General features: G+C 44.3%; 1 protein-coding gene across 1 annotated transcript; it reads right to left on the minus strand.

The window, feature by feature from the left end:
* Positions 1-1,408: 1,408 nt before the first annotated feature.
* Positions 1,409-25,027, minus strand: LOC130524129 (voltage-dependent calcium channel subunit alpha-2/delta-2-like). The gene is made up of 38 exons (XM_057029938.1): positions 24,619-25,027; positions 18,648-18,729; positions 16,517-16,633; positions 16,241-16,300; positions 14,348-14,392; positions 14,123-14,258; positions 13,910-14,041; positions 13,766-13,823; positions 13,631-13,681; positions 13,194-13,293; positions 12,910-13,071; positions 12,725-12,835; positions 12,551-12,629; positions 11,802-11,851; positions 11,569-11,658; positions 11,407-11,472; positions 11,145-11,219; positions 10,971-11,045; positions 10,816-10,887; positions 10,544-10,615; positions 10,061-10,122; positions 9,892-9,968; positions 9,753-9,813; positions 9,577-9,674; positions 9,417-9,507; positions 9,241-9,303; positions 9,043-9,146; positions 8,774-8,872; positions 8,071-8,162; positions 7,927-7,974; positions 7,389-7,460; positions 7,048-7,200; positions 6,407-6,459; positions 6,120-6,175; positions 5,534-5,657; positions 5,324-5,433; positions 5,148-5,230; positions 1,409-5,073 (listed from the first exon to the last, which is right to left on the minus strand). Exons 1-38 carry the CDS (start codon positions 24,732-24,734, stop codon positions 4,978-4,980), a joined length of 3,291 nt encoding a protein of 1,096 aa, XP_056885918.1. The 5' UTR covers positions 24,735-25,027; the 3' UTR covers positions 1,409-4,977.
* Between the last annotated feature and the right edge of the window lie 425 nt (positions 25,028-25,452).

Here is a 25,452-nt window from a genome sequence, read left to right on the forward strand (position 1 = left end):
TGGGTGGGGGGGGGGGCTGTTTTGTGGCATAAAAGAGCAAATTCCATGTTATCAGTGTTGTAGATGCAGATGTATTAAAAGATGTAAAAAGATGTAAACTAAAGCCAACTAAATGAACCTGATGAGTGTATTTTATGTTCTGTTCAATAACATGTCGTATGGACAGAAATAAGCTTACAGAAATCACACAATCCGACATTTGGACCAATATTCTCACTCACAGATCTAAAAAGTAATTTTAACTTTTCTTTTTCTTGCATGAAGTGGGAGTAAAAGCCTCTCTGGTCTCGTTCCATTGGCGGCACCATCTGCTGCCTTTAGCTTCCTGGTTTTTTGGGAGCTACGCAGTTCACCCCGCTGCAAGCGACAGCTGCCGTGGCTGATCCTGCAGCACCTGCTTTGCTCCAGAATCTGGAGCTTTACACCAGGGTGTTGCCTCACAAACAAGCATTTTCTAATTAACTTGTAGTTGGAGCCTGATATTGTGTCAATTCAAGGGAAAATATTATCAACAGGAATCTATTTTGTGCATCTTTGGATTGTCTTTTTTTTTTAGCAAAACAAACTCATAACTTAGCTGATGCGAGAAAAATAAATCTGACTGCTCGTACACAAGCATTAAGTCTAGGCTCTTTGACATTTGAATTTTCATTTCATTTTAGGATGCATTCTAGTTCTCCGATCTCATATCAAAATCAGTTTTTACCCAGCAGGAGGTCTACAGCAGATCTTTACCGGTCCACCCGAAGGCTTCATCTGCCCAGAATTGCTGCTGCTGCCCGTATGAGAGTGGAGCTTTAGAGGTCTGCTGGCTGCGTCTCACACAGCAGACCACAATGACAATGAGATTTAAAGTGCTTCGCAAAACACTGGCGGCATGATTTCACGTCTAAATCAGACGCACTATTTCTTTTTAAGCTGCAGATCGAGGCGCTGTGCCTGCTGGACGGAGGATTATTCGAACCACGCAAATGGGCCTGCCGAGAGCAGCTGACCTTTTGGACCGTTGGTGAACAAAGGGAGCCAAAACATCCCTTAACCCCTCGTCCACAGAAGTGGGAATCTGTGAAGGTGGCCAGTGACCGATCATCTTTCCTCTGAGGCCCGCAGCGCGCTGCCTGACATGTTTATTCAATGACATTAGAAGCCGATGCACAGGATGAATCACGCACGCTTCAGTTCTTTTCTGGTGCTCGTAAACTGGGCCCGGACAGCTGACACAGTCTGTCAGCGGGAGATAATGGCACCACTGTCGCTTGTTGAGGACAGCATCTCTGAGGTAAACCATTCAGATTGGAACGTACGGTTTGTTTTTGTTGCAGTCCGGTTTATTGGTTTTTTTTAATGAAGCAATCAAACTCAGAAAGGATCATCTTAAAGGGTGAAAGGAGCAAAGTCGACACACAGCTGAAGTGAAAAATAAGAATAGCATTTAATCACCAAAGATATAAACATTTAAATATCCATTCTGCAATGGTGCTGACAAAATCTTTACAAAGTTAGCCTTTTATTTTCAGCGGACTGCGTCACGTCGTCTGTACAAAAATGAGGTGGCGTTGGAGACTGGCACAAAGAGCAGAATCTGTCCCGAGTAAACAGTCAGCAAAGCAAAAGTTACAGCAGGAACACAGACATGCTCGTCCGCCGACACTCCATAAAGAACCAAAGAGACAGGGACATTGAGTAAATGTGGATTTTTTTGTGTGTGTGTGTGTTCGTTTTGTAATTTTCTCACCTGCGCAAGCTTCAAAAACATTCAATTCCTCTAAGACTCATTCACCAAGAAACAATCAAATCCAAGAATAAAGCAACATTTAAATCTATTGTAGAAACAAACTTAATTCTTAAGTAGCTCGGCCCACGTGTCTTCAAATAATGTTTATACGGATTTATCTCCTAAATAAGATCAGGCAGTATGATGCTCATGACTCTGAATGTTGCTGTGCTTTTATTTAGACCCAAAACGCCGACGCCGCTGACAGTTCCTGTTGTCGGCTTCACTGAAGTCAAACTCTCGCACAGCAAAGAGCTCTGAGGCCGCCACCTTGCCCCAAACGTCCACAGGGGGCGCTCTCGCCCCTCTGCGGACAGGAATGTAAAATACTGTACACGTACACACATCTGGAAATCGCTCAAAAATCATGCAAATAAATACCAGTAATTTAAAGCAAAACTACAACACTGACCTCGGCGGCTGTAAGAGCGTAAACTACCATGTTCCAGAGCACCCCCCACTAAAGCTTTGCTGAGGTCTTCAGTGTTGAGCCTTGGTCTGCATCTCTGGGTTCCCATCATGCTCGGGGACAGCAGAGACGCTCCACTAAGGGTAATACTGTACATGAACATTCACTTGTTACAGCCAGTCCTGATGAAAACGTGTGCAACAGAATTTTGAAGGTTGGGAGCGGGAGACGGGCGAGGCGAATCGATACGGGGCCGCGAGGAGGCCCGTCGGGGGGGGGGGGGTGTCACGTGATCCCCGTTGTGCTCCTGTGAAAGGAGTTCAGGAGGAGCTTCTTTCATTCCCAGTTAAATCCATTTTAGATCCAACAACCCCCACAAGATAAAAATTCAAGGTGTCCCGCAGGCTGCAAGAGGTCATCCCTGATGACGCTGGCAGGCTGGACCAGTGGCCCACAGGAGATGAAGCGATGTTTGTGTCCAAAAGATTGTTAAAAACTCTTCCTCCGACTCAAAAGCAGACAAAAACACACGCAGGGCTGGTGATTTTATCATGCAGGACACTCCTGACAGGGTTTTAAAAGGTAAAAAGGCTGCGAAAATCCCTCACTAAGCTAATCATCTATCAGGCTTTTAATGTAACTAAACAAGCTAAAAACCCTGACTCAAAATATAATAACTGCACTTTGAATAGACGCCGTAAACACACAGTGCTGAGCAGTGCATTTGCAGTATTTACCGTGTATCGCTGACTGTCTCACAGCTTCATGACTCTTGTACAAAGCTGAATCACGTCACTGTCATGAGGAGATGTTACAGATGAATGATAAATCTCTAAATATTCAAACATCACTTCCCGGGAGACATCAGGAGAATACAACACAGGCTCAAAACAAACAAAAACCGTAACAATAGTGACACCAAAAGCTTTTTAGAAGCTACATTCTCCATACAGAAGCATACATTAAGTGCATAAGTTGCGACACAGGATAGAAAACACAAGTGTAATACACCAGTAATGCAACACGACTAAAACAAGTCGGCCTCCGACCTCGTGTTGTGTAGATTCCATGCACAGGGCTGCATGTATATGGTCATTATAGGTAGCATAAAGTAGCAGACACCAGCAGTGCAGCGATTTTAAGATGTTTGATCATTTTGGTCTCTTTATCTGACGTTGTTTAAGATCCTGCTGTGTCTGTGGAAGCAACGCAGCAAAAACTAAATTTAAATCCCCAAATCTTCGTTATCACGAAGGTCAAAGTGCTCATCGAACATATTTTTGAAGGGGGGGGGGAAGACTTGATTCAAATTCAACAGATTAAAATCATGTTAGTTTTGTACCTGATGTGAATCTGAAGGACACTGAAGTGAGCGTGGTCAGTTTAAGGCCCAGAACTTCTGCCGGGGGAAAAACATTCTAGGACTGGACGCGTGAACGAGAAGCGGCAAAGAAAAAAAGGTCGAAGCATCTGTTTCTGACGCAGCACGGGAATATCGACCACAGCTCAGCTCCATTATTTACATTTTCATGCTGTAGCTTTAAGCTACGGCGTGGTGTGTTCAATGCCCGGGACAGTTTCACCCAGAGGATACAAGAAAAAACCTAAAAATATGGAATACTTAACAACCTCAGATATGCATTTTCAGTAAGAGAAGAAAATACAGTTTAAACAGGAAATAATTGTTTTCTAATTGGAATCCGATGTTGGCATACATGTTGTGTAAAATATTTGTAATATCTAGGTTAATTGTAATGGAATTCATATATTCAAAGTTTTTCATGGCTTTCATGGTATAGTATACATGATATAGACAGGGGAGGACTTCTGGATGTACCAGAAAGGCTATTAATTTTTAAAGTTATCAATAATTAAACAAAAAGGTTGCTAAAAGAGACCACATGCTCTTTTTCTAGGATATCAGGCCAGCTGAGTCTCTGTTTTCATTAAAATGCATTCGCACTGTGAATTTGGTGTCTATTTAAAGCTCTCTGATGTAAAATGTTCTGTGTAAATAAAGTTAGAATTATCATAATGGTCATTGTTGTTGTTACAACACTGACCTACAGGTGGCAGTAATACACCAAGGAGGATAAAAGCAGACACAGGCAGCAGAATGATGAAGAGGGGAAAAGGACGTTAGTGTACAAATAACTGAACAACAAATTCAGTTCAACTTCAAAAATAGCAACAAAAAAAACACTGTTTAAGTAAACAACACTGAGCACCAACAATCCCCACCAAAGTCTGAAACATGGAACTCAAGGTTAATGAAAATAGTTTTACTTAAATGGTGGAGAGTATCTGGAGCTCCTGGGTCTCTAATGATGATGTGTAGCATGATGTGGTAATGTTGATATGTTTGGGATAAGAATACTTAACTTTCCCCTCACAGCTCTACCTTCACCTGTAATTTGGGTCATGCTCACCAAAGCTCCAAGTGAATCCTGATGGTGGATTATTCAACCAGTCAGAAGTATATTTCTGATGCCTCCCTGATTTATTTTTAGCAACGCTCCACATGGCTTTGACTTGAAACATGCTTCATCCTTGTTAAAGTAGCATGCACTCTCAGAACATTCTCCTCCTACATTTGGCACTCAAGCCCCAAAACTACAACAATTACAACAAGGTCAAAAACATGAAGTGCTAATCCACTTTTTCCCATTAGTCCAAGGCAGAAATGCACCCTGGGAAGATAAAAACGAGAACAAAGTGGAGGTTGACATTTGATGTGACCTTACGCAGTTCTGAGCCCACACAGATGGGGAACGTCGTGGGGAAGGTTGGACAATCAGACGTGAAAATGAGGCAGAATGAGCTGAATAAAGACAAGGACTCCAATGGAGGACTGCAGAGCGTGTCCCCGTCCACACTCAGATGTATTTTCCTGACAAAAGAGTTCACAATTAAGAATAATTTCCAGCACAAACTAAAGGTTTTAGGCTCTGAGGTTCTACTCACTAAGGCACTGTAGTCAAAGCAGGAAGTCGGGCCTTTACGATAGCGAGCGTTGCTCAGAACTTCACATGGATTTTCTTCCTGGACTGTTCTGAGTTAAAGGAGCTAATAGCGGTCCACACAAATCCGCCACATTCAGCACAAATAGCAGGACGAGCATGTGTGAGCATAAAGGATACACTCTGTCCTGACCTGTGTCAGTCGTTCTATCTCGCACGAGCTGCACGGGAGCGTCTCGGCCACCACGAAGAGCAGGTTGGTGTTCTCTATCCGTTTTGCGTGGAACAGCCTGTGGCGAGACAGTGATGGATTGTCAGTCCGCTGCGTACGCCGTGGTCGGCAGGAACTGGAGCGTCATTAAATTCTGCTGATGCTCAGGGAAAACCCACCGTGAGCAGTTTCCACAGTCCTGCAGCATGTTGTAGGAGTTGGTGGTGTTTGTGAAGTAGAACTGACTTTGGATGGTGACACAGCTGCTTTCCCTCATCTCAAAACCTTCCACGAGAAGATCATCTGGACCAGAAAAGGTTGCGTGTGGTTACAGTAGTTCTTATTTATTCAAATAACCAAGAGGAATCCATCATTTAAATGTCTTTTTCTGAACCAAGAACATATTGCATATTTTCTAAAATGAAAGCAAAGATGTTGTTTCTTTTTTAATTCAAAAACAATCAGATCCTCTAATTCACTTTATTGTTTATTATCTAAATTAACATGAATTTGAAAAAGCACATTTACATGCCAGCAGTGTGTAAGCCATCGTCTCATCTGGTGTATTTAGATTGTATCCTCTATTTTAGCAACAGTGGATTACACAGCTAAAACTCTGTTGGGAGGTGGTGATATTTACAAAAAAATCAAGCGAATAAAATGATTGGAAACAAAACAAGACGCTTTGGGAATTGTTAGGCATCAGTGGTTAGACTGGTCCAGTACCACAGGCAAGGAGAGCCGTGCAAAGACACATAAATCTACCTCGGTATAGCCAGCTGTTGTGGAGCAGACCATACAGTAGCTGCTGGGTCACAGACCTAAGAAAGAGTTCACATGACACCTTATTAAAGGATATACAACCTATAGACATCAATAAATAAAAGCAATCACTCTTTACAGCCACAGTCAAAATGAGCAGTAAATAAGTGACTGACAGCTGCCCAGAACGTAAAGAGGCCCACTTTCATGGGCAGACGTCTGGAGACCCTCTTTAAAGGGCACCCCACATGCTGTCGCTGACATCTGACCCGTGGCACACACATTCTCACCATGCCACTGTGGATGTCCACCATGCCAGGTTCAGGACGTCGGTGATGGATGGCTGTGGAGAACACAGAGAATTTACACATGTAAGCTTTCCATCATACAAAAACAAGCTGTATCCAGAACACACACACACACACACACACACAAAACACAGACAGGCTACATCCTGTCTCGCACAAGAACTGTTTGACAGGATGGATTTATTTTAGGATGGTATATTTAGAATCAAGGATGAAGGTTTATGACAACTTTCTGTCTTGAACAGACAAACTGATCTTATTACATTGTGAATCTTTTTAAAATATTAATATGGCAGCGAATGTTAGTTGTATTTTTATATATACGGTTTATAAAGCTAATATACTTTACCGTAGTAAAACATACCATCATAAAACTTGAAGATATAAGTTTTAATTTTAAGGAACCCTTGAGAAAATGTTATAAAAGCTCTTCTGGTGTGCAGAGTCAGTTTTGGCACCATCTAGTGGCGATAACACAGGTGGCAAGAATGAAACAGCTCCTAATTAAGCCTGTTTTATAGTCCCTACATATCAATCTGTTTGGACTACAAACAATTGTCTTTTATAAATATATTATTAAATTACAAGAGTGGCAAAACCAGGCCAAATTAATAATCTCTTACCACAAAGATGCTTCTCACTGCTGCGCCCGTGTGGCTGCTGCTGACTGGTTCACATGCAGACTGGTACTGAAAGGTCTGACGACGAGTAAAAATGGAGTTGTTGTAGAGCGCATGCATCAGATACGGGTCCACATCCCCAAAGAAAAGACCAATCTGTGATACGAAGGAAACGGGGGGGAAAAAAATCAGAGCTCAGCTGAAAATTGAACAAAACAAAATCTGAAACTATTATTTTAGTTGTGTGAATGTCATGTAAACCTTTATTCAGCATCGGACCAAATCGTGACCAAGCGAGACCTGAGCGCGTACACAAAGTTAGAACACAAACAAAATAAATGTACCTTTTTCCAGTGATCTCTCTGGTTGGACATGACCAGGAAGCCACCATCATCAATGAGATAACAGAGGAGGTCCTGCCAGCACAACACACACGCTTTAGACACCTTATGCAAATATTATTAGTCCAAACTCAAGACAGTTGACCGAAGTAGACAGTATCATTTTTAACAGCAAGGGCTGTTGTAATTAAATGTCTAAGCATGAAATTAACCCAAATCATTTGAAGAAATTAGATTTTAGGGAGACGCATTTGGCTTAATAATCTTTTAACCGCAATATATTTCACAGGTTGTTATTAAGTTAGGACTTTGAGCTAACAGTTCTAGGAACAGTGTGGATTTTCTAAATGACATTAAGCTCGTTAGCATCTACAAAGCTTTCTTTATCACATTAGAGAAGAGACAATGAGAGCTTTGCTCCACTTCAAGAATTCTCTGACCCTGACCAACGTATAATGACACAGTGTGCTGAAAAATGAGAGGCGGGACACCACATGGATTCAGAAAAACAACTTTGTGGTTCTAAGATAATGATTCTTACATCAGTGTTCACTTCACAGTCCATCTCGCAACTTCTGGATGGCCCACACTGCAGTGAAGATTGGGAAATGAGAGAGTTTCATTACATTTGGGCCAATAAACAAAATCTGGTTGGCGATCAATAGGAGGCGGTGCTGTCTCGTACCTTGTGTGAGCCCTGCCGACTGTCGGACACGTTGCTGGCCAGGATCTTAAATTTGTCCACCCACGCCTCCAAATCCAGCTTCACTCCAACCACTGAGGGAAAGCCACAGGGAGGACGGGGAGAAAAGACAGGGAAAGAAAATTTTCATCTCAAACCAAATACCACAGCTGACGCAGGTACAGCCTCAACCTGGTGCAGCCATTATCTGACCACATCCATGTGACAGCAGAAGCACGTGTGCTGACTCGTGGGTGACACAAGTGAAGCTGTTACCCTGCCATAAAGGCTGGAAATAACAGTCAAAATTAGACCTGTCAAAAACTGGTTTAGCTGCAAAAATAAGTTTCCGCACCTGTCAGAGCCTGCTGGTTCAATACCTGCTTGACAGCCTGTTTGTGAAATTCTCCTAAGGTTTTCAATCATTACAGAGTTTCTAGTGACACGGGTTTTGTTGTTTTTTTTGGTGACACTGCGAAAAAGTGTGTTCCTATTTTTGCCGGTAACAAACACAAAAATTGCGCACAGCTGACAGATGTGTCCTGCTGTGCACTTGGAGCAGAGAGAACAGGAAAGAGATGGATACACCTGCAGCATCGGCTGAAAAAAAAATAGATTTCAAGATAAAACGAGTCATGTGTCTAATCTGTGCTTAAGAAGTGGAATCTGGGACTTAGTGTTGGAGACATGAAAGGATTTTTCTTACCTGCGGGTTTCAGAATTTTTCCTCCCAAATTAACTTCGACAGCTGAACTGACCAGAATCCCAACTGTGCTATTTTCAGGTCCCAAAGTGTCATCTAAAGCTGAAATACACAAAGTGGATTAAAAGAGCTGAAAGGCTGGGCACATCTGGACCCAATATGATCCAGGTTACTTATATGTACTTTCTTACATAGGTCACCATGGCGGAACCCACTAATATACTATTATTTATCATTTTGTATTTTTGCTATCAACGTGTGCGGATCCTCACCAGATCTGAACGGGGGTCTAAAGATGTAACCTTTGTTGTCCAGGCTGCGTCTGTAGTAGTTTGAATTGAAGGGTTCGGGATCCTCATCCCATAACTCTGCAGCTCTGTCGCATATAGCATAGAAAATTTCACTTGTTCTACCAGAATGTGTTAACCAACAACACCAGTGTTTTTATTGCAGATATAAACTTCACTCACACATTAGGGAACACTCGTGTGATTCCTCCATCTGTGGATGCAAATACAGCCAGGAAACCATATCTGAAACAAGAAAAGTCTCTCAGAGCAGCAATGTGCAGGAAGAACTTTGCTCATCAACATGCCGAGTGCATGGACAGAGTGTAAAAATGCCGCAAAACAAAGATCACACTCACGAATTCAAATCCTTGTTCTTCCAAACGCGAGAGGCGAGCTGTCCGATGATTCTGGAGTCCAAAATCAAGTTGTGGACGAGGCCCAGGTCACCTGAGACATGAAACGGGATGAGTGTCTCATTTGCGCAGCTGTAACTATTGCAGCTGTTATCAGACTCACATTCATCCGAGTCGAGAGAAATGTCGAGCATGAGCGAGAGGAAGTTCTGCAAAAACTGAGTGTTGTTGTCGGAAAGATGCAGACGTTGGCAGTATTCTCTGGAGAAATAGAGCAGAATTAATCACAGCAGACAGAAAAAGAGGAACCAGCAGAGCAACAGAGAAGATGGTGGCAACCTCGGCGCCAGAAACACGTGTCCTGAGGACTCGAAGGAGCTGGGGAGCAGCGACTGCATATCTACAAAGCAAAAACAGAAGGTGATGCTTTCCTCTCCCGTCTCCTTAGGAGAGAGTGTCAACTATTCGCTGTACTCACACTGGAGCTGTAGCATCACATCACTCAGGTCTGCCTGGATGTAGAACTCGTTGTAAGGAGGCAACACCAGACCGAGACTACACGCCAGCGAGGAGACAGGAGAAAGTTGGGCTGAACCTTCTAGCTTATGAATATCACAGTAGAGCTGCTGAAGGCTCTAGAGGCTCACCTGTAATCTGTGCCGTTAACAGGGGTCCACGTGTAACCCCTGTACACATCGTCGATGTATTGCTAAAATAAGGGAGTAAACAGGCTGTCATAGCCATGTCAGGATAATGCTTCAGAAAATAATGCTCAATGTTATTCACACAACAATGAAATGAAGCCCAGAGCCACATGAATACAAAGTAATCTGTAATTAGTGACAAAAGAACATTCTGCTGCTTTAGTAGTTGCTCTTTTTGCTCTTGCTCTGGCTTCACATATGAATAAGTGTGATTAAATTTAGATCAACTGGTAATGAGCTTAAAATTCTAACCTAATTTTAGAGTGGATTATAAAATAGAAGAGTTGCATAGTGACAGTACAATACAAGACTACTAATACATAATTCAATTGAGATATAACTGCTCTTGACTCCGTGAGCAGAGTTCTGGATCTACAAAAGTGCTCTTCAATGTTTCATTCAGATGAAATCACTTCAGAAACTTGCCTCATCGATGGACTTGAGGAGAGTTTTGACCTGCATTTCACCCGGTCGTCCATCAATCATTTGTCGCCGGATCTAAAAAAAAAATAAAAATAAAGCATTTTTCTTTTCAGTCAGAATATATTGGAGAAAAAAAAGTCACATGCACATGTAGAGAATGTCCCTCTGGAGCTAGTCCCACTGGCCCAGTAGTAACATCGAGCGTGAGTTCAGTAACGAGAGCACAAAGTGCCTGAAAACGAGAGCATCTCGGTCCAGGAGCGTTTCATGCTCACCTCCTCTTTACTGCTGTCCTCCACCTCTGCATCCAGAAAATCCAGTGTCACGGGCTCGGGGAGGTTCACAAGCTGTACGACAGCATCAAAGCAGGGGGGGTTAAACAGATCCAGCAGCGAAAAGACTTGTACATCGTTGCTACCACCCTCATCACCTTTGGCTGAAGGTTTGGGTGAAGGAGAAGATATCCATTTGCATCAATAGCAAAGATATAACCATTGGCCCCGAGCTGTTTAAGAAGCCAAACAAGACAGAACAGAAATGTGTCAAACATAAGTAAGAAAGAGATGAGCTAATATCAGTAATAACTGAATATACCGGTACATACATTGTAGCGCGGTGTTATTCGCTTTATCTCATCCAGATGAACGTCCACTCCCATGACCCCCAGTATCAGCTGATTCTAGTCAGATCAATCAACAGCATCCAGTTAAAGCAATAGAAATAGTACAGCATATAGTCAGCACTTACTGAAGGTCTCCTGCAAATATGCAGTCAAAGCATTAGGATTAGCTTAGCTTCAATTCATGCATTCACACCTATTGTTTTAACCCATTGTATTTATAATAAACCCATTCTCATCACATTACCTGTGAGCCTCCTTTCATTGTGAGATTGAACACAGGCAAAGTTCCAGTTATAACCATGCCGAGACCCTACAAAGACCACCGTCATGTAAATGAGGACACTTTTAATTGAGTGTGCAATGTGTAAATAATAATAATAATAATAATAATACATCAGGATCGTACCAAAGCATCCTGATACACATTGGTCCACTGAACCTGTTTAGCGTCACTTCCTGCCAACACCATGGGTCGTCCCAACACATCGAGGTACTCCTGACCAAACGGACAAACATAGAAATCAAGCCGTGCAGGAGAACAAGTGCGTGTAGATGTTTCTACTGCGAGAGTGGGCACCACAAGGAGAAGCAGAACCAACAAAGAGGGTTCAGCTGTGCCAGACCACCAGAAAAACCCACCTGGGTGTTAATCCTTATCGCACAGATGGAACGGATCTCAAAATAGTAACCTGGCAGGCAAGAGAGAAAAAACACAAACAGTGAAAGGGAGGGAGGAAAAACAGAGGGGCTTAAAGAAGAACATCTCTGAGCTTTGAAAGTCGCCGTCTGGATTTGAAACCTTTGTTTCACTGATTTGTAAGTAGAAGTGAGCTATACGTGAGAACTACGGGTAATTTGTCAATCCCTCTCCCAGTCTGCATGTGTCATATTCAGGCTGACTAACAGGAGGTCCTGATGTGGTACATGCCAGTGAATCTATGTTTTGGTAAACACCATAACAAGCAACGCTGCTAATGTAGTCCTGGTCATTTGGCTTCTGTGTTGTTAGCATTTGCAACAGAAGGACACTGATGATTCAGCATAATGAATCATAATCACACACAAATGAACTGAAGAAGGGATTGTAGCGTGCCAGAGCTGCAGGGGGTGGAGGGGCAGCGAAAGACACCCCCCCAGAGGTGTGCTCGAGTCCACTCTGGACACTCCATGAATATTAAAAGCACTTTTCTGACTGTGTTCTACTCAGACTGCAGCTGAGTGGAGCATGAGGGTAATTACCTCAAATACCAACAATGACCTGAACAGAGAAGAGAGACTGTCACCAGCTGAGCTTTGTAACGTAGCTCCTCATCTTTTTTTGTTAAATATAGGTTGGCCTGTTTTCTTTGTCTTCTTTCAGAACATTGATAGGACAAAAGTCAGCTCACCCTTGTTGGTGCACGCGATCCACTGTAAAGGCGTGACATCATAATTGTGTTGACCCACGGAGAACGTGAAAACTCGCACCTTTGGCGAAAAGAAAAGAACGAAAAAACTGCTTCGAGTGCTTCTCAAATGCTGAGTTCAGGTGAAAACCATGCCGTGCCGATCACGAAACCAACCGTTTTGTTGGGCCAGTTGTATTGCATGAAGACGTCCTGAGCTCTGTCCTCTCCTCCATCGGTGAATAGCATTATAATTTTATTGCAGTTGGCTCGAGGGACATTTGTCTTCTGAAAAATGCATTTGGATGTAAGACGAGCGCGACCGAGAGTCTCCGTATGATGTAGATGCATATGTTACATACATTTAACAGCTGGTTGAAGGCAAAATGAAATCCAGACTTGTAGTCAGTGGTTCCTTTGGCCTGCATCTGTTGGACGGCATCCTTGAAGATCTTTTTGTTGCGCACGTTGGCTTGGACGAGGTGTTTGAAGCAGGGAACCACAGCCTCGGCCTTCTCGTTAAACTAAAACACAGGTAAAGAAGCATTTAAGTATGAGAAGTCATCATTTATGGGGGGGATTTAAACCCAAAAAAGACAGGGCGAGAGTGACGCAACATGAACAGTGAAGCCTTGTGGATACTAACTCTGGCTACGTTGACATAGTCATCGTCTGACAGCGTGTCCAGCATCTCCATCACTGATGCTTTGATCAATTTCAGTGTGAGTCCACTAACACTGCCGCTCCTGAAGGAAAACACACACACACACACACACACACACCCAGACTCAAATATGCACGATTCAGCAGAATTTCACCCTGTTTACAGTCTGGAACTGCAGACAGGCCAGTTCAGCGCTGAGCAGAACTTGGCAACATATTTTGCTTCAGATCCTTTTACAAATTGCATCATTGTCTCCAGCTGTTAATGTGCAGGTTACCCATGATGCCATGGGGTATACCAGAAGCGTGGAAATCCACGCTTCCATCCATGATGTTATTTTGAAATGATCAGGTGGCGTTTTGGATTTTTCAGAAGAAGCCAGTGTCAAGAGGTGCTTTGAAACATAATTTATCACTTACACATCAACAAGAATGACCATATCTTTGGGTGAGGAGGCTCCCTGGATGTACCTGTAACAAAGGTAAGATGGAACAGTTCAACAATGTGCGGCGAAACAAAGAAAATAAATCACTTTTAAAAAGCAGACACTTTACCACGGTCGCCTTCTGACGTCGTACAAGTCAATTTTATCAGGTGATTTCCAAGGCGTAGCTAAACAACAAGATGGCTGATTAAGATTAAGGCTGCCACAAATATCAGCAAACATCAGAAGCAGGTGAACGGCTGTTTGAAACGACCTGGGTAGTATCGAGTGACGCCCGTCGCGCTCCCAAAGGCTTGCCACAGCAGCGACGGATCCTCTTGGCTGTTCTCCATGAACACTTTCTCGAGCGCCTGTGTCCAGTTCAACTCGTTCAGGATGACGGGAGCTGGACAAACACAGTTAGATGCATACGAGCTAAAACAACCTGTTAGTGTGAAAAGATTGATATAATTAAAGGCTGACTTGCCTCCTTTATAAATGTCCGTGGGTATCTGGACGGCTGTGTATGAATAGTTGACGTTGTTTTTGAAGTTTGGATCGTACACAAACTCCAGCTTAATGTGTGAAGGATTTTCCATCTCTCCTTCCCCATCCATGGAATACTAGCAGAGAAGAGGGTCAGTCTGAAGCTGTTCAGCAATTTCTAAAGTCACTTTTGTGTCATAATCAACTCTCTCTAGCGGTTACTCACATAATCCAGATCTGCCTTTGAATCATAATAAGCCATGTCCAGCTCCTGAAGAAAGAGGATGCTAATGTAAGAATACAGGTCAACAGGCACATAAGGACCACTTGGGAAATAGAATATAAGTTAAATGTCAGGAAACATCTGTCACGCTCCATCTCCCCTTCCTCATCAATCTAGGACGCTACACTGCCCACAAGGCCATTCGATTGCCTTGTGGTATAAATAAGAGTGACCACTGTAAACTCAATCCTTCTACTGAACGACCATAAGGAGTAAATCACCATAGCAACACATAAAGGAGACATCAGAACATAGATCGCAGTGAATTTTCTTAGAACTGACAGTAATGATGAAAGTGTGAGAAGCAGTAGAAACAGCAGCCCCCTGTAACATTTTAAGTACGACGGGAGGTTATTTGCCGTCTTCCTCTGCATGTGTGGCCCCTGCAGTGCAGACAACACCCCAGAATTCCCAGTCAGCAGCACACAGAGCAGTCTCTGTCCTGTACCCCAGGCTCAGCCTCTCTGGGACAGGTTAAAACTGACACCGCATGAGTGAGAGGCCGTGTGAGCAGATGAGGTCGACCCATTTCCTTCCGTCGGCCGAATGAAGCAGCCCAAGTGGAAAAGTGGAGCGCCATTGTGTGCAGGACCCACAGAACGGCACAGACGGGAGCGTGTGCTCACACAGCTGAGCACCCAGAAGCCGACTGGTGTAAATTCAATTTTTCTCCTCGTGTTGTCCCGTTTGGAGGCACAGCGCTCAGAGACATTCCCATCTGGTCCGAATTTACAACAGCGGTCACTTTTCTGGTTCATCACATTAAGGATTCAAAAAGAACTAGTTATGAAGTTGTGGTGTTATTACTAATGCTGCACTTCTCACTACAACTGTCAAAATGATTTGATATTTTAAGGGGATTTGACCATTTTTGTTTAATTTTTCGTTCCAATTCCTGATCCATTTTCTTTTAGAGTTTGATTATTTCACGCTTCCATCCAGAATTTACTGAACACAACCCGGACAGGTCAGCAGTCCGTCGCAGGACACGCACCGTTCACTCCCAACACCCCGACGAAGTGGAAATATCGAGTCTCCAAAGGACACGATCTTTTGGTCTGGGGAAGGAAACTGTAGAAAACCCACACTGGCATGAGGAGAACGTGCAACATCTACAAGGAAAGATCCCAGCCAGAACTGAATCTAGACCCTTGCTGCTATGCTAGGCCCGTGCTAACACCCCCAACATCTCACTAAACCTGTCATCATGGCTAAACGCCCCTGTTTGTTCCAACTCCCGTCTTTAACGGACAGAATCAATATGATATTTATCACAAAATATACATTACAGTTTTTCCACATCACCCACAACTTTTCATTGAATGCTGCAATCGTTAAGCACAAAGAAAATGACATTATACTGATGCGCCTGAAACATCTGAGAGCGGGTGATTGAGGTTAAAGGTTAGTTTTGATCAAACGTCATAAATCATTCATGAAGGTGGCCACCCTGTGCCAGCTGTGAGGAGGATGAGTAGACCTCTGGACAGCTGAGAGCATGTTCTGCTAATGCGCTGGAAAGCTGAAGGGTGTTTGTTCCTCCGCAATCTGCACGCCCTTTTTTTTGTTTGTTTTTATTTTTACCTATTTATTTATAACCTCGTGCAGCTCTGCACCCTGACGCTGCTCTGTGCCAGCAACTTCGCCACTCAACAGCAGCTCTGGGCCTATAATTAATGATGGGTCAGGTCGGCCCATTCAGCAATGAGCTGAAAATAATTCACTGACATCAGAAAACAGATGAGGTTTTGAGTATTAATAAAAAACGTGTAGGCTCTGCAGAGAACTAACATAGCTCATATTTACTCCCAAACTGTTTTTCACTTAAGGTCTTACCTTGATTCCGTCCTGCCAGAGATGCTCTCGCTGCAGCCGCTCCGCCTCGTTGGCCAGCCTCTGACCACGAAACCACACAGGTCAGTTCAAAACCAACGTTGGGGGACTTAAAGAAATGTTGTGACGCGTCGTGTTTCGTCCTTGGCACACGTGATGCTAACGCTGCTGATCACGGCGTCAAATCTTTAAAGGCTTATGTAAGATGGTGTCACTTGCAGCAGATATAAATAATCTTGTTTTTGTTCCAGCGGGGTCAATGATGCGCGTCATACTCACGTCGAGAGCTTTGCGCTTCTTCGCCAGGAGGTTCTCTATATCTGAGGCCACCTTCTCCACAATCTTCCGAGGCTGATTCCTCACCAGACTGAAGCGCCGTCTTTCTTCATTGTATATCTGAGAAAGGTTTAATGGACACATGTATAATCCGTGCTGATTTATTATAGTCTGTGACAACAGGATTGGGCAGGATTGACACGGCTCTGGCTGGCGGTGTGGAGAAAATGATGACGTGAGGAGGATCTCGCTATAAAAAGATCCATTTTCAAACAAAGTAGAGAGACAAAAGACAATACCCTGACAGTTTCACTGAGCATAATGAGTCTACGCTACCAAAAATAGAAACTCTACTACACTACAAACTGTTCTTTAAAGTAGTTGTGTGCCGACACAACCTGGTATTAAACATGGAGTTAAAGCGCATTCAAGTTATTAAGGTGTGGAGTGTGATCTAACAACAACATAATAAAAATCCTGCCGGGACACTCAGTCCCGCTAACTAACTTCCCCTGATGAATAAAGTTTTGCAGCAGCAGACTGAGGTTTATTTCTCACTCCGAGATGATGAATATTTTTGAATTAAACGAGAAGCCTATAGTCTATTTAAACCTGCACCACCGGATCTATTTTAACACAGACGGCTGAGTCACGGTCCGCTGAGGGCTGCTCGCTGTGAAAAAGAGCCCTTCGCCTCTCAGAAGCTTTTTGTAAAAGAAATTAACCACATTCAAAAATGGCTCCTGCTCCTAAACGCTCTTCTGTCAATTAGACTTTTGAGTAAAACAAAACGTGATTCTTTAAAATACAAAATACAGGAGAAACATGTCAGCCAGATTCAAACCAGAGTAATTGGAATTAGAATCTCTCTGAATTAGCTTGTGGATGCTTCAGCAGTCCAGCTGGAACATGAATTAACCATAAAAGACCTTCTGATTTTGGCCTGAAGAAAGCGTGGTGCCACTCATCAATACTTCACCTCCTGAACGATGGCTTAAATTTAACTGTGACGACAATTTCTCGGGTTTTTTTCGCATATTTACAGAATTTTCTCTGAGGAAGTCGTCACAGTAGGTTAAAAAAAAATCTCGTCAAGCCAGTAAAAATCCATCCCTTTAAGAGATCTTCAATTTCTGAAAGTGGCCTTCCATCAGAATTTATGACAATAGAAGGTTCTCAGCGTTCTACTCTCAGATCACGTTCTCTGACAAATGCAGCGTGTGTGTGAAGTGTGTGTAGGGATTAGTGACGACTGAATTGAGCTTCCATCAAGGCTGACCATCTGCTCTAGCTGGGACACAAACAGAAAGGACACGTGCCCCCGCACATCGTCACCGAGCATCGCTCTCCTGCCCCCTGTTGGTGACTATTTTCAGTCCCAGCTCTGTGCTGCAGCAAAGACGTGAAACAGACGTTAATCTGTGGGGCTTTACAGCTGTGCTGTCAATAAGGAGGCTCCATCTGACCAGAGAGCTGAAGCCCAAGCATCTCCAGTGGAAAAGGACACATCCCACCGCCAAAAAATGACCCTTTTCAAGAGTAAATGATGAATTTGGCAGCTAATTTGTAGATAAATGCAAGAGGGTTGGACAGCACCCTCACGCTGTCCTTTTAATTCAGCAACATGCTTGTAGGTAGCAGCTGGAGCGATGATTATTAGATATTTTTAAGATGGATTCGAACTGTGCTGCAGATCACGCTGATCAATCGACAATGTCCCAGCAGGCGTCGAATGTGTTAATGCGCTGCTAAATTTAGGTTCTAAAACACACAATATCGGATATTCTAAATCCGTGCCTGCATTTGTTCAAGCATCTGTTTTACTTAAACTAATGATTGCAAACAATATACAGGCTGCCAGAAAAATCTGGCTCCAGCACCAGATCAGCCTGGCAAGAAAGAATTCGTATAAAAGATGTTGGTGGGTGTGTTTGTTTTCAATCTGCCGAGGAAAAACAGTTTGTCAGCTGGTTCTGACGTACACTAATTGTTTCTCGCAGCGTGCACCTATCTGAGCTCTTCGGCTTCGTGGCTTTGCAGATGTTCCGGTGGCTTTGTGCCCGGTGCGCGTCTTAATGGGCTGATCCGGCGCCGACATTAGCGAGATCTCTAGAAAACAGAGGGAGGCACTCACCCCCTTCAACTGCTGAGCTCCGGTGATGTGCTGAAAGACTCTGTCAATCTCCTGCTCGATGCGTCGGGCCCAGTGCATTATCCTGCGGAGACACACGGCGGCCTGTCACAACACATGCAAACGAACGTGCCGTGACGCATGATGCACGATTTGGAGAATCCAGTCGTCAACATCTGTCAGGGGAGGAAATATCCCCACTGACCGATGGCACCGGCCCGCACAAGCCCCGCTGGCTCGGCACCGTCGTAATCCCATCCATCTGCCAGGTTGTGTTTTTAGGTTGTTGTGGAACCGTTGACTTGTTTGTTTGTAGGATTGTGCTGCAACGGCTGGATGTCGTTCAAACTTAAACTTGGAGGGGAGACTGTTGGGCTTTGGCAGGCGTATCCGCTGGTGTCATTCCAGTTGAAGAATATCTCCAAGCCCATTTTTGGTGGATAATTTTTTTTTTCCCCACATGCTATATTTTTGGAAATTGTGTAAAGCTATTGCCAGAAATTGCAGAACAGATTTGAACGGGAACAGTATTATTATCATTGCTTGTCAGATATTTAATCACTTTTGTGGTATTATCTTAATCTGAAATACAATTCCTAAATCTCATTTACAATGATACATGTTTGGACTGGAAACACTTGGACACAGATGTGAACAAATTCATTGTGAGCCCTGCCAGCCACCGTCAGTGTTGCAGTAGGCTTTACTTTCTCTGCAGCAGTCATGCAGCTAGCTGCCCCCCCACCCCCGAAAAATGTTGCATTGAGGCTCCAAATCGGCCAATCGCACATCAGGAACCAAGTCAGAAACAATATTTGACAGGTGACATAATGAATGTGCTGGAATAAATTACATTTGAAATAAAACCTGAGAACAGTGCAACACACTCACTTGATAAATATATATTAGCTGCTATCTATCTTGATAATGGATTAAATATTTTAGTCCTTTAGCTGTTTAAGTGAAGGTCGATGAGATGAGCAATGAAACTTTTCTGTTTAAATGAAATCCAATTAAAGTTTGTCTGAGGACTTTAATGACCTTACAACATGGTGTCGCAGAATAAAAGAGTTAGAACCTGATTTCTCACCGGAACCAGGGCTGATGTTGGTGCTGTCTACCCAGTCCTGGGGGAAATATCGGAAAACATTGCACTAACTGCATCCGTCTGCCGCGTGCTGTTGGACACGCGAGGTAAAATGGGTTTTAGAGCTTTGTTTGCTAGAAACAGCTGCCCGCTGGAGCTGAAATGAGCATTAATGGTTAACATGTAGAGGTCATTCCAGACGTTTCATACCGTCTGTTTGTTAGTTCCGTCCTCTGTTGCTGCAGGCAGAAACTTTGAATGGCTGCGGTTTTTGACATATAAAAACAATATTGGATGTTTTGGCCTGGGCAGGCATGTGCAGCAGATCGGCCGTGCAGCTAATGTCACACAAACACGGAAGAAAACGTGACATGTTTGTCAGCACCAGTCACAGAAAATGGGGTCCCAGCAGTGAGTCACCATTGTTAGCTAGCTTCAGTGTTGGATGCCTTACTGATTGAACACAAATGTATTTCTCTTTCAAGCCTGGGACATTTCCTGATAATTCCTTGGCTTGACTGACTAGCACAATTATCAAAATCAACCTAAAAATTTCATTTGCCCATCAAATCTGCAATGTGAACCGGACGCAATTCTCTCCAAAAGTACCAGCAGCTAACTTTTTCATGTGAAGGGAATCGATGCCACACAGACGATAATCTCTAGGGAATAAATTATTAATGAATAATGTGCTTCAAAGTAAAGGCTGCGGCGTCATGCAGGAACTATATGTCCAGCGAGCCCTTAAATTCACCGAAGGAAAGCCTTTTCAGTAAATCCTCCTACTGGTTCCACTTCTCTTCGTCAACAATGTGATCCTGCTGCTCAGCCTGGCCAGGCAGATGCCACGTCGGCAAAACATTTACTTGAGCTTTCCACTTTAATTAGCTCAAGACCAGAAAATAAATTTTAACGCCGAAAAAAAAAAAATCGTCAAGGGCCCAGAGAGTGGATTCATTGTCAGTCTGACAGCTCTGGGCGATGCTACAAGACAGCAGCCCAGATTAGGCGCTCGTTCAGCTTGTTGATGGCATTGGATGAGATACAAATCTCACCTCAACGGCCCAGATCGACAAAAACAATCAAGCGGGAATCAGAAAGCATTCCGCGCGGCTAAATGAGAAACCGGTTTCAGTGGTGGATCAGCTCTCAAGGAGCCAACACCACTCAGTATAAATATGGCACCAGACCTGGAGAGGAGAATGAAGTGGTGCAATAAGGATGAAAAGACTGTTTAAGGTTGGGCTGAAGGCTTGACAAGTATCTCAGACAAGGATTTAAAAGGGAAAGCATTTTCTGCTCGAGGCGTGCAAGGCTGCAGCAAAAACGGGCTTTAAAAGAAGAAGAAGCGTGTCGGCTGTGCATAGTTTGGTGAACCCTTTCCAAAAGGCAAGTTGGTCAGTCGGCTTGGATAGCGACGGATGCAGACTGAGTTCTGTTGTGCTCAGGGTGGCTGCAATTCAGTCGCACGGGAGGAAAGGATTGAAGCCGCTAATACAGAGGAAGCTAACAGGACTGGATGAAAGCGGAAAACACGCCTGGCTTCTTTCGCTAAAAACTGTCTGTAAAAGTTTCCACGTGGGCAGCCAGCCTCGACAGAGGAGCAGAAACTCAAATGCAAAAGCAACGCTGGGTTTTATCTGGTTTCAGGCTTTGCTAACGCCAAAAAAAAAACCCTACACCTTGAGAACACTTCAGGCTCTTCTGTCAGTTCTCTCTTTGGAGTTAGCCGTTGTCATGGACACGCACATTCTCACGAAAATAGTAGCCAGGCTTCTTTTCTCTCCTTCCTCTCTGATGACCTTTATGTACCTAACGTGAATGTTAATCCTGGGGAAAAAATAAATAGGTAGTTAACGCAGTGTTCTATGATGCACGCTCAGGCGTGAGCGGGAGTGCAATTTAATGAATGCAATTCAGAACTGCCGGCAGGAAAAGCGAGATGGACAGACTGTAAGACGTCCGTCAGATCACTATCAGATGTCAGCAGTCGGGGGGGAGGGGGGGGGGAGAGCGTGCGTTCTGTTTTGTCTCCGTGTCCCGACGGCTCCATCGCAGCGCTGCCATGAAGCGGCTGAGCGGAGCAGACCACTCGTGCCTCTCCTCCGCTACCTGCTATACTCACCCCCCCCCCCGGGACAGTGGAGAGGGAAGCAGAACACGACATGACCCATATTTACTTCCAGCAACGGGAACAAGAAGTTGGGAGGGTGGAGCAGCAGACGGGCAGCAGCGCTGCTGCAGGGGCGCAACATTTGGCCGCTGTTGCCGTGGTTTCTTGTGGTTGTGAGCATCTGTTAATCAGAAGGGAGTGGTACCAGCCTCATTTGTGCTTTATGTTTAACTGGAATTACAACCCGTCACAGACAGGATAACGCCATCAAGGCCACTATAGCAGCCACTGGATGACAGTTCAAAAGCTGTGGATTAATGACATCACTAGCACAAGATGGCAGCTCCTGCAGTCGCTGCGTTGTTGGCCTCCCGTTTAATAAGGCCACCTTCTCTAACGAGAGTCTTGGCGAAAGCTGGATTTGACGCCCTCTGCCACGTGGTACCTCTACGGGTCCATATTCTCTTATTCTTTCGAGGGGAAAAGCAGCAATTTTCCCTCAACTTTTAGTCGAGAAAATAAAAAACGCACATCCAACAACAGCATCATCAGATGTTCCAGAAATTCATCTGGAGACAGTGGTCACACATTTGTACGTGGAATGGTGTTAAAAACAAAGGTCAAACACTAAATCCCTGATCCCATCAGCTGCAAATGTGCGGAAACCTCGCAGACATTCTAGAATATTTTAGCATCTCAACGGAGATCTGAGGAGATGTGGGAGCTTCGTCTTTTTAGACCGAATGCAAGCAGACGTTGTGCAGCCAGAACACGAACTGCAGCAAAACCACCCTGGGACTCGCCAGTAAACCTGCCACATTTGGAATCTAACGCTTGCGTGTCATTTTGCAGGAAGAACATTTGCCAAAAATTGCCATTTTTGCACGAGAAGCTTGATTAAAAGATGTGTTTTATTATGCAGCCTTAGAAAAAAGTCCCTCTGTGACAAACCCTGACAATGACTGAAAATGTCCGTCCATCTTTCCATCTATCCACCTATCATCCATCCATCCATCTATCATCCATCCATCCACCTATCATCCATCCATCCATCTATCTATCCATCTATCTATCATCCATCTATCCACCTATCTATCATCTATCTATCCACCTATTTATCATCCACCTATCTATCTATCTATCTATCTATCTATCTATCTATCTATCTATCCATCTATCTATCATCTATCTATCTATCTATCATCCATCTATCATCCATCTATCATCCATCTGTCATCTATCTATCTATCTATCTATCATCTATCTATCTATCCATCTATCTATCATCTATCTATCCACCTATCCATCTATCATCTATCTATCTATCTATCTATCTATCATCTATCTATCCATCCATCCATCCATCCATCCATCCATCCATCCATCCATCTACCATCTATCTATCATCTATCTATCCACCTATCCATCTATCATCTATCTATCATCTATCTATCCACCTATCCATCTATCTATCTATCTATCCACCTATCTATCTATCTATCATCCATCTATCATCTATCTATCATCTATCTATCTAGCCTAGAGTGAGAAGGATGGAGGAGAATGGATTCTTGCTGCTGCAGCATTAAATCGTAACAGCAACAAGATGGTTTTCTTCAGACAAGCTATTTTCCTTCATTTTGCATACAGGAGGAGACCCGGGGTGGAGGACTGTGTTGCTTTTTCAGAGCACTCAGCAGTAAAGAAAATATACACATAACACAGAAGAGGGAGGAGGTGGCGAAACAACAACACCCTCCACTTGGAATAACCCAATTCATCACAACGCACACACCCGCACTGCTCCGTGATTTATAGAACCCCCGCTAATTGGTGAACACACATATCGGCACTCCAGTTGTGATGTGGCCAGGAAGCCCTCGCTGTGTGACCCAGGGATGAATGGACCATCTGGCCTGTTCCTCCCTCCAGAGCAGCCCGACTGCACACAGCCTGGAGGTGGACCCACATATCTGCGGGCTCAAGTTAAGTGCCAAGTTTTAATTACCAGTGCTGGTTTAGAGGTTAGGAATTAAGAACCGAGCGCAGCGTTGATGTAGATAAAGAGAAAACGTGGATTCCAGTGTTGCCGTGAGATGGAATCTACAATGAAACCACACCCTGCTTCCTGCATGCAACACTGACGCTGACAGCAGCACAGCAGAGCATGAGGCCGTTTCTCCCGGTTTTCACAAGAGGTTGAGGGGGGGCAGCGCCAGGATCAGGATGGAGACCTCTCTGTTGGAATTCCCATCACAAGTTCGACTGGACGGTTTAAATTATTGCACGCACGCAATAGTGAAGACGGGGAGGATGAAAACCTGGGAACTTTCACTGGGGTTTCCACATTTCCTTCATTTGCACAGAAGAGAAGAGGCAGACTGGTAAAAACCCCTGATCTGATTCAGGATCAGCACCACTGAAGAGATTAATCTAACGATTCAGGATCAGCACCACTGAAGAGATTAATCTAACGTGCTGCAAAGCCTCGATCATTCAGACTTCAGAGAAAAGCAAAGAGAAAAGCACCAACTCCGGCGTTAATGTGGAAGTTTAAGTTCTAAAAAGGCTGGTTAATGCCAAAACGAATGATCAAGTAGGAGCCTAATGAGGCTCACCTGAGCCCCGAGAGCATCAAACACTCAACAACTACGGCGCTGTGGAGATATCCCATATTACATAACAGCAGTGATTGATGCATCTGACACCAGAACTGAGCGGACCAGCCCGGAGCTGCCCCCCATCACAGCCCCGCTATGTCTACCGCTACTTACGTGTACTGCTGGGGGAACGTTAGAGCCGCCGCTCCGGGCCACGACGAGCAGCAAATCAAGATCATCTGGACAGATACCAGGCAGACGATGCTGCGAGACCCTTTTCCAATCGCCATTTTCCATTAACGAGCCCAGTCGCTGGCTTTTCGGTGAATGAATGAAGCGCACCCCGGACTGTCTCCGGGGCATACAGCTCGCAGGCGTGAAGCGAACACCCCCGGGCCGGTTCAGTCGGACCACTTCATGCCGCCCAGGGTGGCCGAGCGGCGGCGGAGGAGGCGGGCAGCGGCCGCGGAGGCATCACGGAGGCTGGGAGACACGCTAACGCGGCGGCCGAGACACTGCGGAGTCTGCGGAGTCTGTGAGCTCCCGCTCCCACATCCAACAGCGGCCGCGAGCGCTCTGACGGCCGCGAGCACGGCGGCGCGCGCCCGAGCGACCGGGCGCGTCCACGCTCTCCAGGCAACAGAGGAGATAAAGAACCTAGTTTGGTTTTATGTACCACAGCAGAGCCAAGTGGGAGTCAGCACCGACATAATTTACTCTTTTTTTTTGCCGATTACGGACAGAAGACCCTCTCCACGGAGAGCGCAGCGTTTAATATTTAAATAAACAGGATGTGAAAGAATTTCCAATTATCTATCTATCTATCTATCTATCTATCTATCTATCTATCTATCTATCTATCTATCTATCTATCTATCTATCTATCTATCTATCTATCTATCTAAACATGTTTGGTATAAGAAAGAAATAGTCCACTGTAAATTTCTGGTTGGGCTCAGATGAAAGTGCTATTTCTTGATCATAACTTGTAAAATAAAATATATCTCA

Source organism: Takifugu flavidus, chromosome 4 (assembly GCF_003711565.1).
Source record: "Takifugu flavidus isolate HTHZ2018 chromosome 4, ASM371156v2, whole genome shotgun sequence".
NCBI classification, from domain to species: domain Eukaryota; kingdom Metazoa; phylum Chordata; class Actinopteri; order Tetraodontiformes; family Tetraodontidae; genus Takifugu; species Takifugu flavidus.

Coding starts and splice junctions, on each gene's coding strand:
- LOC130524129 (XM_057029938.1), bottom strand. CDS start 24,734: ATGGCGATTGGAAAAGGGTCTCGCAGCATCGTCTGCCTGGTATCTGTC. Junction 14,259..14,347: donor CAAAGGCAGATCTGGATTAT/GTGAGTAACCGC, acceptor CTTCTCTGCTAG/TATTCCATGGATGGGGAAGG. Junction 9,814..9,891: donor TGTGATGCTACAGCTCCAGT/GTGAGTACAGCG, acceptor TTTGCTTTGTAG/ATATGCAGTCGCTGCTCCCC.